Here is a 15,123-nt window from a genome sequence, read left to right as displayed (position 1 = left end):
ACATGGTTCGTCCATCCAATTGCGTGATTTTCTGCTGCAGAATTAAAGAACATCATTCCAACAAACCGATAAATCACACCAAGAAAAACAAAATTAAGACATCATTAAATTTTAATCCATCAAATATTACTAAGGAATTAATAGCTGATCAAATCAACAAACATAAACATTGCAAATCACGTCAAACTGTACATTAGGGTCTAGCAGTAACTTTGTTGATGGATAGTACATATATAGGATTTATTATTTTATTGGTAAACAAGTTTTCTGCTTCTGTCTATGGAACGGTTCTTTAAGCAGGCATGACTATACATGATATGTAGCTTTCTGAGAACCTTAATGCGATGAATCCGGGATAACGCGTCGTACCACGATTTGAGCGACGAGTATTAGGAAGCTGCCTTCAAATTAATAACATCAAAACTTAAAGGTATTATAAAAATCTCTAATAGGAATAGTATCCAAATTATCAAGCTGCGTAGAGACTAGAGAGGGTAGAACTCATTTGAAGTGACCATATTGAAAATGACTCGGATGGGGAGTTTTAATGTTGATATTTTTTTTTGTTTCTGAATGACAGAGGGTCTATACCAATCTTATTATAGAATCAGAAAAACTATAGAAGCGTTATGGATAAAGGTTCGTCTTTACCTCAACAGGCTCCGTTCACAGTAGCTAACAGTTAAACCTCCCTGTCATTGATCTTTCAGCTCAGATTTATTCATTCACTGGCGCATAACGCCGTTTTGCTTATAAGGGCCTTTGAAGCACTTATTCTCAATGGTTGCAAATTTCTATTGATATATCACAGAGTCAAACCGCCATTGTACGTCGAAGCAAAAATTTAAAAATTTGTGTCCTCTTACTCACACACGTGAATACAAAGAAAAGGCTAGTGCAAGTTGCGAAAGCAACTTATTACATTCATTGAGTTTATTTATTTATTTCGTCAACTCGTACAATAAGTACTAACACTCCAGGCCACAAATACGATCTGACAAAATATGGCTGTTAAATAAGGAAGATGGCAAATCATCAAAACGACGAATAGTGAAAGAGGAATTCACAAAGTTGGTTTCTGGAGCACTGAGGTAAATATGCTTTTTAATGTGTTTATATTATATTAACTGGTTCATTTTTATTTATTTCTTGCGCCCATTTTAGCCCTTTTCTCGTTGTTTTTCAATAATTAGTTTGTGAAGTAATAAAAGATCGAATAAAACAATATTTTACCTAATTTAACGACAGTTTGGAGTTCTAAAGTTCAGATTTCGACTCAATCTCCAGCATCAGCAGGATTCCGACTAAACACTGTCTTTTGCAATGTCTGATGTGTGTAATACTGGATGGACTGAAGCAGGGGGATTGCGCTCTCTAACTTACTGTGCAACATCGCCCTTGAAGGTGCAGTACGAAAGGCAAACGTGCAAAGAAACGATACGATCATCACGAAATCTCACATGCTTCTTGGTTTTGCGGACGACATCGATATCATCGGTATCGACCGTAGGGTCGTGGAGGAGGCCTTCGTACCTTTAAAGAGGGAAGCAGCGAGATTGGGACTTGTAATTAACTCTGCCAAAAGAAGTACATGGTAGCTGGCAGGGAGCGTGGGAGTTCTCGTGGTGTTGGTGCTGAGCAAGGTTGTTAATACGATAGATTATCGTCGATAATCGTCATCGCCATTATCGATAACGTATGGTATCGTTATTGACGATGACGATACCGTCTTCAAACATTAACGATATCGGCGATAACGATAGTCACTAGACGTTATCAGCTCACTAACGCCTTATGCCAGTTTTGTCTGCTGTGCTAGCGAATGGTGTACGACTTGATCAAAAAGCAAGCACGGGGTGAGGAAACGTTTTTTCATTTCGGAGGATTGGAGACGAAACATCACTAGGCAACAGGAAGAAACTTTTCCTTATTTGTTGATGTTTCAGTTTCAGTTTTAATTGTTTTAGCTTATGAGGCGCTTTTTAAAGCACAAATTCGAATAGTAAGGTATGTAGCATTGTCATATTTGAATTTAAAACGCATCTAAATGATACATCTAATAAAGCAAAAGATGGTATTGCAGTGGATGGTAATAAACAAACGTTATTGATTCGATACTGTCAAGTAGCTATCGTCATTGACAATAACGATAATGTCTGACGACGTAAGCGTCATCGTCGATAACGATAACAGACGGTATCGTTATCAGCGTTTACGATAAATTATCGATTAACAACCTTGGTGCTGAGGTGGAGATAGATGGGAACGATTTAAAGTGGTTGACGCTTGTGACAGCGATATGAGCCATGAAGTGAAACGACGAGTTGCAGCTGCTAGCAGGGCCTTCTACGGACTACGTAACCAGCTAAGGTCCCGTAGTTTGCAAACTCGCACAAAACTAGCGCTGCATAGGACGCTGATACTCCAGGTGGCCCTTCACGGACATGAAGCACGGACGCTGAAGGAAGATCGACGAGTGCTCGGAGTTTTTGAGCGTAAAGTTCAGCGATCGATACTTGGCGTTAAACTGGAAGAAAAAGTGTGGCGCAGACGCATGAACCATGAGTTGCACCAGGTATACAAACATGCTGATATAGTGAAGGTAATACAGCGGGGCAGGCTTTTGTGGGCTGGACATGTAACCGGAATGCCTGACGAGAGAGCCACCATAACTATTTCCAATAGAAAACCAGGAAGAGGCTGTCGATTCCGTGGTAGGCCTCGCACGCGGTGGATGTTAGCGGTGGAAGAAGATGCACGATATGCTGGTGTACAAGGAGACTGGAGAAAGGCTGCCCAAGATAGAAAAAGCTGGACATCTCTAATTCGTTCGGCCCTAGACCGGTGAACGGTCCGTTAGCCAACAAAGTAAAGTAAATAGATGTGTGTAATATATTTAATGTCGGATATGTGTAATAATATTTCCTAGTTAGTTTCAAGGTACGATGCTGGTCTTACAAGCTAGCTGTCATGTGTTCGAATTCCGGCTCGGGAGACACTTCTAGTATCAATAGGATCGTAGCGCTTGCCCCGCAATTGTCCTGTATACTAGTTGGCTGCAAAGTCTGTGTCCAATAAACAAACTAAATGTTGATACCTAAGCTTGCACACGGCATTAGATCTTCTTACTCGTGTTATTGTCGGTGGTTACCAGAGATCCCAAGTATACGAATTCATCGCCGTCCATGATCACCTTCCCTGGGAGGTGAATGTTGGTTTCTCTTGAGCCTCTCTCTTTCATATAATTAGTTTTCGACACATTAATTTCTAGTCCAACTCTCCTAGCCTCCACTTTTAGTTTGGCTTACCTTCGTTCGAATTCGTTCGTAATGACGTCGAGGTCATCTGCGGAGCCTATGAGTTCACTACTTTTGCGAAAAAATTTCCCTCTCGTTTCGATGCCCGCTCGTCGAATCACAGCCTCAAAAGCAATGTTGAGCAACGTGTAGGATAGTCCATCTCCTTGTCTCCACCCTCTGCGCGCTTCGCAGGAAGTCGAAAGTATCGCTGCCTTGGAGTCCACGAAGACGTGATGTGATGGCACGTTGTAATCCCGGCACATCTACCGGAGAGTGAAGATTTTATCCGTAGAAGCGCGTGTTTGTGTGAAGCCTGCTTGATACCGCCCTACTAATCCTTTTGCTAGAGGAGAAATACGGAGGAGCAGTATTTGGGAGAGGACTTTGTAGGCAGCATTGATCAGCATCATGCAACGATAGTTGCTGCATTGTAGCCGATCACCTTTTTTATAGATGGGGCATACAACTCCTTCCATTCATTCTTCCGGTAGTTTCTCTTCCTCCTAAATTCTGGAAATTACACCGTAGAGTGCCGCTACTAGTGGCTCTTAGGCGGCATCCATAAATTACGTAAAGCGCATAGAGGGGAGAGGAATATCCTTGAGCGTTACGATTTGTTACATAGGGGAGGGGGGAGGTAAGATCAGTGTTACTTAACTAAACATCTCTGGGGAGACTTTCCAAAAACGAGCATTTTTATTGGGCATATCATTCTACAGCGTTACGTAATTTTTCTGGGGGGTAGGTGTTGGCGTTACTTTTCGTTACATATGGGGGGTGGGGGTCCAAAAAATTGGTTTTTTGCGTTACGTAATTTATGGATGTCGCCTTAGTCGTGTTTATAGAGCTCTGCCGGTAGTCTGTCCTTACCCTTGCTCAATTGTTCCTTAGGGATACAATTTTCCGTCTGATCTCCAGGATATCGGGAACTGGGAAAATGTTATCGTTTGTAGGCACTCCAAGATTATCTTTCCTTCCGCCTTCTTCCTTGCTCCGCTATTGCGATGCTCGTCGAAAAATGCGGCGCTTAGATAGCTTTTCCGATTTCGATGCGTTAGCGATGCTTGGATAGCTTTCCAAGCTAGTTTTTCCTCTCCGGTTCGACGTTATCTCACTTATTTTGCCGAGCGTACCCCCTTCCATCCGTTGAAGTCTTCGTCAATAAAAGGCGCAGCCTGCGGGTTGTGCAACTGCCGGATGTTTGGACGAGCAGGAAGGTTTTGTCGTTTATGAAATACTGTCGATAGTTTTGAGCGCACATGTACTGCTACTAGGTGGTGGTCCGACACTATAACCGCACCTCGGAAGAAGCGTATGTTAGTGATGTTTGAGGAAAACCAACCATCAATGAGAACGCGAGCAATTTGATTTGTTATTCGGTGGATATCTTTGCGTAGAAAATAGGTGCTTCTAATCACCAGGCCTTGTAAAGCTGCAAGGTTGATGCATCGTTGGCCGTTACTGTTTGTGTCGGTCTGTAGAATGTGAGGCCCTGTATCCGGTCTATACATCACTTCCCTATAACCTGGGTACGATCTTGATGTCCCGTGACGAGCAGCTGTCGTGTTCTTCCTAATTGCGCGTAGAACGATTCCTTTTCGTCGTCAGGTCTACTTTCGTCCGTGCAGTGCTAGTGCAAGTTAATCGTGCTGTAGTTGGAGAAACGATATTAAATCCCCAAAAAACACATTCTTTCGTTGATCACCTTTCGCGATCCTGCATTCTGACCAGTACACAAAACCCGATCTCAGCTAGAATTGGGCCTTGCCACCACAAACTTTCCACACCTTCTCACCTTTGCGACAGATCTTCTGCAGAGCCACGACGCCGAACTTGCTCACGCAATCAACGCCGAACTGTTCAAGCAATCTCCGCCAACAAAATTTTGCAACAAAACTAGCAGTTCCAGGTACCAAGTTTCTTTTCATGGTTCGGTTTTCGTTACCTACACAGAATATTACACGTCACGTACATTATTTTCTTATTTAAATTTCAGTTACTTTCGACGTAAACTACGATTTGGCTTTAATTGGCTCCGTAAAACATTAATTTGTATTGTGCCGTGTCAAATAAATGTTGTGTGAACAAAAAAAACTACGATTTGGTTAGAAAATTATGTGCAATATCATTTGCGTTGAATATCATGGAATTTTCTATCATGAGGGATGGGATGGCAATTCTTTATATTCAATTCGACATAAAGTTTGACACTTATATCTGCCGAATGCTTCGAATTATATCTTCTTGATTGTTTGTAGTGTAATTGTTTAGGCGGGACGCTACTGAGTCTCGTGTTCCACCTAATACCCCTACATCGGTTTGAGCTGGACGATTTATCTCTATGAGATATTCCTAAAAACATGCAATGTAACCTGTTGCCAAACAAATATCGGACTGGTTATTAACTTCCGACATAGTAACCCTTGAAAAGAATACCGACCATATATCACGCGCGACATCACCGAACCCCGCGGCTCAACATCAAGCAGCTCCGGGACCCCCAGACTGCGGAGGAATACGCGCAACAGCTCGAAGCGGTACTACCCACGGCGGAGGGACTTGGGGCGTCGTCTCTCGAGGACGACTGGTGCAGCTATCGGGGAAACCGCAACGGCGACACTAGGAGCGGAAGCACCGAGTGGCAGAAACGACTGGTATGACGAGGAGTGCAACGCCGTAGTGAACGAGAAGAACCGGACCTAGCGATATACCGGACAGGTCAACGAGTGAACAAGGTCAATTACAAACGGGCACGGAACGACATGACTACGATTCTTAGACGAAAGAAGTGCCAGCAAGAGGATCGTAAACATGAGGAGCTGGAGCAGCTGTATCGTGTGAGTGATACGCGTAAGTTCTATGAAAAGGTAAACCAGTCTCGCAGAGGCTAGTTCCGCAAGCCGACATAGGAACCTTCTCACGGATGCCAGCGAGGTGGTCGACGGGTGGAAGGAGTATGGCGAATGGCGATACGGTAAACAGAAGTGGAGTAGGAACTGACCTAGGGGCACCAGCACCAGATGACCGAGTACCTGATCCCGATGTTCATGAAGTTCTTTGGGAGAGAGGCTCTGGCTAGACCCATTATTTGGGAGGATTTGGGAGGAGGAAAAACTGCCAAATAAGTGGATGGAGGGAGTCGTCTGCCCCATCTACAAGATGGGTGATAAGCTGGAGTGCCGCAACAACCACGGCAGCTCGCTTATCAATGCCGCCTATAAAATACTCTCACAAATCCTGTTCCGTCGTCTCTCACCTCTAACCAGGAGGTTTGTGGACCAGCGAGCCAAGCGGGCTTCATGGGAGACCTTTTCAATCCGACAGATCTTACCGAAATGTCGCGAGTACAATGTGCCCACACATTACAACTTCATCGACTTCACGGCAGCCTACGATACAGTCGATCGATAATAGCTATGGCAGATCATGCACGACAGCGGAACAAATTTAAGAAATCGAAGAATAAGTATGTATTTTTTTGTGAAATTGCTGTATATAAATTTTTTACTTAGAAATACCGAAGTTTATATTCTTCAAATTAGGCCGTTACAAATTTTAATTAATTTTATGTCACACCCCCCCCCCCCTTCAAAAAGAAAAAAAAGCTCAACCCGTTTTGTTCATTTCATTAGTTTTCTGACAGCTTAATTTAGCAAAAAACAAGTCAGGTGACAGCGAGAGTGTCGTCGAAAGACAAGCAAAATAAATAATAGTAATAATAAAGTGTTATTTTTCAATATTTATTTGAGTGCAAGTTACAAACGTCATAACTTGCACACAAACTTTGATCAAAGATATTTCTTTTTTTTCGTCTCGGTGTTATTTATTTTTTGCCACCCCCTCTGCTAACTTTGATAACCTTGGACATAAAAAGAATTCGAAATTTGTATCAGCCTTAACCAAAAAAAAAAAGATTGTGTACATTTTGAACATTTGTACATTTCTAGCGTAATTTTTCGAAAGGTCCTAAGTAACAATAACAGATTCTATCCTCTCTCACCTAATTTCGTTAATTACGTCGTCATTATAAATATTTTCCAAGCTTTCTCCCTTAATCGAGAGATTGTAATACTGTCTTGCATACTATGCATCGAGTGTTATGAAATATGGAAACAACATAGATATTAATCAAAGAGAAAGTAAACAAAGAGAGTCTCTCAATGTTTGATAGGTCCTTTTGAAAAAATTACGCGAGATTTAGGTTTGAATAATCTAACAAAATTTTTATATCTAACAGTTGAATAAAATATTTTTATCTTTAGTAATCTATCTTGATTTTATTTTCGGGAAAAGTGAAATCGTCAATATATTTTTTACATTGCTCACGAAAAAATTTAAATTCTGTACCATTTACCAACATCTTTACCACTTTATTACTTCCGGTAAAAAATGTGACATTTTAAGTATTGATAATTTTAATCCCTCAAGTATGAGAGTCTGACCAATCCATATTGCAGATAATCCAAAATGCCGAAATCGCAGTGAGTAAAAGATAGGATAAATGTAATCAAGTTCACCGATATCTTATGGTTATACCATTAAACTTTCAATTTTACAGCACATAGGTATGTAAGCTAAATAATCAAAAACAAATGGTAATCAAAACAAAACTGAATAATTGCACTTCCACATTTAATCATGGTCGTCCAACGATGAAAAAAAAACCATTCATACGGTTGATCCCCAACACCCACAAGAGGTGATATCATTTTGGCCACGAACACGCTGCGACTGTGACGTCATTCAATAGATTTGCACAGAGCATGTGAAGATGTATTGATTTAAAACAATATTCGCTTGTATTTTACTTTCTCTGAAATTGGTGTAGGTATACCCACGGAACGGACTCGATAAGTCAACGTTGTGGCGGAGCAAACCTGCATGCTGTCCGCTCAGACAACCTGGACAGCGATTGCATAAACTCACATGGGCGATCGACCGCGACCGCGTCTGGCTGATCCGTATGCTACCGCTGCCGTTGCCGCGCGGTCCGGTTGGCGCTGAGTCGCGTAAACAAAGCGTTACCGCGTGCACCCGCCGCCGCTTGAAGGCGTGAGCAGCAGCTAAAAATTTAACTGCAAACGCGGTTCACAATAGGCTGGTAGCCGTAACCATCTGTTGCAGTATGCCGTTGTGCCTCTCTCAAGACCTCTATCCATGTGCTTTCAGGAGAGTGGGTACTTGAATCGGCATCGTATATACCACTGAGATTGGAGCTGGCGCCGTCTTCGGTCTCGGAATTGCAGACTGGCAACAGGTTGAAAGAAACCGCAACGGGTTGCTTATAGTGATCGATTCAAGTTTCAGCGGGTCGCGGAAAACTATCTCGTGATATGTTTGCACTACTTTGCGATTAAATATAGGAAGTATGAAGAGTGTTACATTGGTCATTGGGCTAATGCTCGTGTTACTGACCCAGAAGAGCAGTGCCATCACAAATAACGCTAACAAAAAGGTGTCATCTAGCGGAGACGAAAATCAAAGGTCAGTTGGGGCTGAATGTGTTTTGAATGTAAATTTTGCTTAGACAAAAAATATAATACATCTATTTGTGTTTCCAGTGTAACCTTCTCTTCGTACGGTGAGGATCAGCTTATATTCAAAGATTCCTCTTTTCAACTTCGAAATGGTGTTCAACAGAAAGCTCCGCATCCGCTAAGACGGATCAGTGATGAAAACAGTGATTACGAATTTTTTGAAGCTGGCTGGCGCCCGTTGTACAGTTTCAAATTCGAAAATGGAAGAGTGGGAAAGGTTGCTGATCAATTACCCCAAGAGAATACACGCCACTCTGCTGTTGAAACTAACTTTGTCACACGAAACAAGAAATATGTGCAATTCTCGGAATCTGATGTAATGCCGCTTTCCGATCAAGTAAAACCGCAAATAAGTGAAAATATGATAAAATTTGGCAGTGATTCTGAATCAGAGGAAGAATATGACGATAGTAGTGCGCAAGGTAGTGAAGAATATTCTTCAGCCACCAATGCAACAAATATTTATCCGAGAATGCTTCAATTCGAAGAATCTGATCGAATGAATTTTGCTACCAACGTGCCGAATACGGTGAAACATTCGAAGGACAACACACCTGAAAACAGTGGTAATAGGGAAGAACCTCATTCAGCTATGAACTATGATGTGTTTGTAATTGAAAATCTCATGAAAAATGCGTCTGGCACATGGCATGCCGAAAAAGCTGATTTGCATAGTGATGGATTTAATTTCAGTCAGCTTCAAAAGTTACCGGTAAAAATCCGATCGTTGGAGGAAAATTATAACGATAGTCCCAGAAACTCCAGTAGGTACTTTAGATTCGAAGAATCTGAAACAACCGCTGAAAAACCGAGAATTGAAAAAAGCCCGATGAATTCTTTCAACTTCTATAACCACGACTCTTATCGCAATGAATTTCGATTTCCTGCCAGCGACGTATCAGCAAAACATGAAACGCCACATACACCAGTTAATGCAATTAAATTTGTGGAGACGGATAGCATGCCACAAAGTGTTTCGTCCTCCCAAATGCGATTCGATGATGATCAAACGAGACCACTGAAGTTTACCGACTCGGCGACTCAAATTCGCCCTCAAACCGATAACGATCAATTCTATACGGTCAAAGCTACCATTCAAATCGGTAATTGGGGATCAGCTGATAGCATTACCCCACCAACAGTCTACATGCCAATCACTACACGAAGACCGAAACAAAAGAAAGGAAAAATTTACAACCAACACGTGATTGACATTCGAAAGCAGGATGAATTCAATTATCAGCAACCTCCCGATTATGACAACTATCTGCAAAATTCCCCGCAACCTCAAACCACAGCCAATCAATATCCATCCAATCTTCAGATTTCGCCAACACCTCAGATTGCGACCAGCGATCCATATTATCAGAATCTTCCCAGCCCAGGTACACCTTATCCTCCGTTCGATCCGAACAATTACTACATACAGGATTATTTGTCCAACTTCCCATATCCCTTGCCGAATCCCAATCAACCGCAACTACCAGCGAACGGTCCAGGGCGATATCCTTCTTTATACCCTCAGCATCCAAATGTTCCGACAAATCTTATCACAGGCGGGAACACCAACAGTCCATTGAGCGCACAAAGCATTTTCGGTTTTTTACAGAGCATCTTCAATTTCGCCCCAGGAACGTTTGGTAATTACCAAACGATCAATAATGGTGACAGTGCTCAAGCCCCTTCCGATTCAACATATGCAGTAAACCAGCAAGACGCAACGAGTTCCAGTTCTCCAATCATGGCTGTGAGTACGCAGTTACGAAAAGCTTTAGACAACATCTCCGGTAATGATGAACTGCAATGTGTTCCCAAACTCATCTGCATGATGTCCCGACGCTCCAGCGGGCAGGGTTTTAGTACCTACGTGAACCGTGGTCTGCTGAGCACGTAAGCTTTTTTCTATAAGAGTAAAAATTTATTTTGACGGACTGAATATCTTTTAATTACAGAATTTTGAGCGCTGTCCCTGACAGTTCACCATGGCTCAAATTTTCTCGAGCAGCCTTACTCGGTTACGGAATTGGGGCAAACAGCTGTGACGTGTACTATCCTAAGTGTCCCAAGGATGAGTCGGAGATCATTTACTACCTAAATAACCATCGAGGGGGTTTCTTTCGTTTCTTCAACGACGAACACAACTCCGCGAGTAAAGGCTGAAGTTTGTGCCAATTTAAATTAATACTGCTTGACTAACAAAAGTGTATGATAGAGGGCGAGAAAATGCGACTATTTATTTTTAGTGGGTAAAGCTAGAGAAATAAACTTATTTAACAACTAACCCAATAAAAAATTTTGTATAATTGATGCCATTTCCTTTCACACGTGTAGTTCGTTGATGAATTGCATTGATCTTCTCTGCCTTATGGTCCTGCTCGTACCATCAATCCACTGTTTGTTTGTACCAATGAACGCATCTCTTGCGATTATTTAACCTGACTGGAAAAGCCACCCACACTGTTTATGTGGTCCTTCGTTCGCCGTCCGGTCAACTGTTGCGACCCACACCCGTGGGCGCGTTTAGTAACAGGGTGACTGTCACATTTAGATAACTCTAGGGTATTTTGCTATTGCGAAAAATTACTTTTGATATAGTTTAACTGTGGCTTCCGCAATTCTACATTCTGCATAAATAGGTAACAGTATTAGTAAAAACAATGATAATCCCAAAACCTAAAATAAAGTGTGGACATCGTTCATCGACAGCATCGGAATCGCTGTTCACCCTGTACGTCAACACAAGGCAAACACGAACGAAAGTGGGATAGCAAAAATAACAGCTTTCACGCAACCACACCAAAATAGCTGCACAACCGAGAAGGTTTGCTTGTTGATACGCATAAATTACATTTATTGCAATAAAAAATATATTAGATGTTCCACAGTTTCCTTGCAACATATTGATTCACTTCGTTAGCACAAACGATATTACCTGTCGTCATGAATCCTCTTTTGTGTGAACGTAGGTATATGACCTTCTCGGTGATTTTCTACCGGCCGTATCTGGGAATTACCCCAAATCAACAACAGGTCGTAAAGACATGCTAGAGATTAACTTTAGCTCAATTAGTAAAAACGGAGGGTCAGCTCACTTTTTGTGAACTTGAACAAGCCTTAAAGCTTTTGATCAGTTGGAAAAATGGACAAAAGGCGATCAAATTGAATATAACACGAGTGATCAAACTGAAAGAAATAAAACTTTCTGTATTTGCGAGAATCCTAGATTAGGACTACTTTTTCGCCAAAACTCTTGTGTCTTATTTATTATCATAGGGTAATCGCTCCATTATTCATCTCAACAGCTTGGTACACCTATAGTCATCTTATTTCTCTCATTTGTTCAATTTACCGTCAAATTTCTACAGAATTTTGAAAGTAAATCTATTTGCTTCTCGATTTTCTCAAGTAGCTGAAAATTTTACGTTGAAAATATGGTAAAATTTGACGATAAATTGATGGCGTTGAAATTGATTGAAAGGCGTGATTAGATGAATATAGGTACTAAGATGAATATAGGAGCCGTTACCCTAGTTGTTAATTTTCTTTTCGACATAAATGTGTATCATTATTGGACCAATTTCGACTCAAAGTAATTTTTATCAGTATCAGTATCGAAACTGGGTGATCTGAACAAAAAAAGTATCATAATTGGACCAGTAATTTTATTCCAGATCCATTTGAGTTAAAGTTTTTTTAGAGAGACAATTTAATTGCCCAAAACTCATTTTAACATAACGTTGCACAGGCAACCTAAAGGGGTAAGGTCTCAGAAATAAGCTGGCTTGATCACGATACAAAACATGCTTTCATATTCCACAAATAATTCCAGCTTTGGAGTAAATATTTCGCACAAGAAATGTTTGGTAATTACCAAACGATCAATAATGGTGACAGTGCTCAAGCCCCTTCCGATTCAACATATGCAGTAAACCAGCAAGACGCAACGAGTTCCAGTTCTCCAATCATGGCTGTGAGTACGCAGTTACGAAAAGCTTTAGACAACATCTCCGGTAATGATGAATTGCAATGTGTTCCCAAACTCATCTGCATGATGTCCCGACGCTCCAGCGGGCAGGGTTTTAGTACCTACGTGAACCGTGGTCTGCTGAGCACGTAAGCTTTTTTCTATAAGAGTAAAAATTTATTTTGACGGACTGAATATCTTTTAATTACAGAATTTTGAGCGCTGTCCCTGACAGTTCACCATGGCTCAAATTTTCTCGAGCAGCCTTACTCGGTTACGGAATTGGGGCCAACAGCTGTGACGTGTACTATCCTAAGTGTCCCAAGGATGAGTCGGAGATCATTTACTACCTAAATAACCATCGAGGGGGTTTCTTTCGTTTCTTCAACGACGAACACAACTCCGCGAGTAAGGCTGAAGTTTGTGCCAATTTAAATTAATAATGCTTGACTAACAAAAGTGTATTAGATGAATATAGGTACTAAGATGAATATAGGAGCCGTTACCCTAGTTGTTTATTTTCTTTTCGACATAAATGTGTATCATTATTGGACCAATTTCGACTCAAAGTAATTTTTATCAGTATCAGTATCGAAACTGGGTGATCTGAACAAAAAAAGTATCATAATTGGACCAGTAATTTTATTCCAGATCCATTTGAGTTAAAGTTTTTTTAGAGAGACAATTTAATTGCCCAAAACTCATTTTAACATAACGTTGCACAGGCAACCTAAAGGGGTAAGGTCTCAGAAATAAGCTGGCTTGATCACGATACAAAACATGCTTTCATATTCCACAAATAATTCCAGCTTTGGAGTAAATATTTCGCACAAGAAATGTTTTCACATAAATTTAAAATGTTACTTTACTTTACTTTGTTTGCTAACGAACCGTTCATCGGTCTAGTGCCGAACGAATTAGAGATGTCCAGCTTTTTCTGTTTTGGGTAGCCGTTCTCCAGTCACCTTGTACACCAGCAGATCGGGCATCTTCTTCCACCGCGCACATCCACCACGTACGAGGCCTACCACGGAGTCGACGGCCTCTTCCTGGTTCTCTACTGAAGATAGTTTTGGCGGCTCTCTCGTTGGGCATTATGGCTACATTTCCAGCCAACCGAAGCCTGCCCCGCTGTATTACCTACCTGGTACAATTCGTGATTCATGCGTCTGCGCCACAATCCATCTTCCAATTAACCGCCAAGTATCGACCGCAGAAATTTACGCTCAAAAACTCCGAGCACTCGTCGATCAGCTCTCTTCAGCGTTCATGCTTCATGCCCGTAAAGAGTTAACGGGAGTATCAGCGTCCTATACAGCGCTAGTTTTGTGCGAGTTTACAAATTACGGGACCTTAGCTGGTTACGGAGTCCGTAGAAGGCTTTGTTTGCAACTGCAACTCGTCGTTTCACTTCACGGCTCATATTGCTGTCACATGTCACAAGCGTACCAAGATAAACGAACCATATACTAGTCTTGGTAGAGTTGATGACAAGTTCCAATTTCGCAGCTTCTCTCTTGAAAGGCACAAAGGCCTACTCCACGGCCCTACGGTAGATACCGACGATATCAATGTCGTCCGCAAAACCAAGGAGCATATGAGATTTCGTGATGCTCGTACCGTTTCTTTGCACGTTTGCTCTTCGTACTGGACCTTCAAGGACGATGTTGAACAGTAAGTTAGAGAGCGCAGCACAGTGGGGCGACTCCATACAAAGGCTGGCCAAGCTAAAAAAGTGTCTATAAATGCGACAAAAACTTAGTATTTACATAATTTTGGGGCGCTGAACACGAATTTTTTATTTGGGGCCATCCATAAAGCACGAAATTAAATTTTTAATATTTTTTGGACCTTTTTTTCTTTTTTATAGAATTATATGATCCTTGACCACAAGTAGTGCCACCGGGCGCCCTCCCCATTAAAAAATACGTAATTTATGGACGACCCCTCGAAATAAACAAATTTTGCCTGAATATAAATATTTTTTTTAATAAACTAAAACAACATAAGTAATACAAACTAATTACAAATTGGAAAAATCATCATCAGCATCATCATTTTCTGCTGTGATCACTTAAATCTCGTGTTGAATTGTTTCCAGAAAATTTGAAGTTCATTATACTTATCAGCAGGAAAAATGTGTTTCGTTGCAATTTTCATTTCTTCTAGTAATTTTCGATGTTTCATTGTTTCATATATATGTTATCTTTCTAATCCGGTTTGTATGGTTGAAAGAGGACATTTAAATACATGTATAACACCATGAATTGACAACTTACTAGAGATTAAATTAGGTGATGCCGCTGAAGTTAAAGGCTCCATA

At 41.2% G+C, this 15,123-nt stretch overlaps 2 protein-coding genes across 3 annotated transcripts; both read left to right on the top strand.

Annotated features, from left to right (window-relative positions):
- The first annotated feature begins 7,868 nt into the window (after positions 1-7,868).
- On the top strand, positions 7,869-11,099 carry LOC129722611 (uncharacterized). 2 transcript variants are annotated; one of them, XM_055676205.1, is made up of 4 exons: positions 7,869-8,783; positions 8,861-10,221; positions 10,468-10,726; positions 10,789-11,099. In XM_055676205.1, exons 1-4 carry the CDS (start codon positions 8,668-8,670, stop codon positions 10,994-10,996), a joined length of 1,944 nt encoding a protein of 647 aa, XP_055532180.1. In that variant the 5' UTR covers positions 7,869-8,667; the 3' UTR covers positions 10,997-11,099. The 2 variants fall into 2 exon arrangements, with proteins under 2 accessions (XP_055532180.1, XP_055532178.1); XM_055676203.1 differs by having other exon boundaries at positions 7,876-8,783; positions 8,861-10,726.
- Positions 11,100-12,692: 1,593 nt separating this feature from the next.
- On the top strand, positions 12,693-13,240 carry LOC129719711 (uncharacterized). The gene is made up of 2 exons (XM_055671107.1): positions 12,693-12,949; positions 13,012-13,240. The coding sequence occupies exons 1-2, from the start codon at positions 12,693-12,695 to the stop codon at positions 13,238-13,240; spliced, it is 486 nt and encodes a 161-aa protein (XP_055527082.1).
- The last annotated feature ends 1,883 nt before the right edge of the window (positions 13,241-15,123 follow it).

This window comes from Wyeomyia smithii, chromosome 2 (genome assembly GCF_029784165.1).
Source record: "Wyeomyia smithii strain HCP4-BCI-WySm-NY-G18 chromosome 2, ASM2978416v1, whole genome shotgun sequence".
Lineage (NCBI taxonomy): Eukaryota > Metazoa > Arthropoda > Insecta > Diptera > Culicidae > Wyeomyia > Wyeomyia smithii.
The sequence above is the reverse complement of the archived record's forward strand: the minus strand, read 5'-3'. Positions and strand labels throughout refer to the sequence as shown.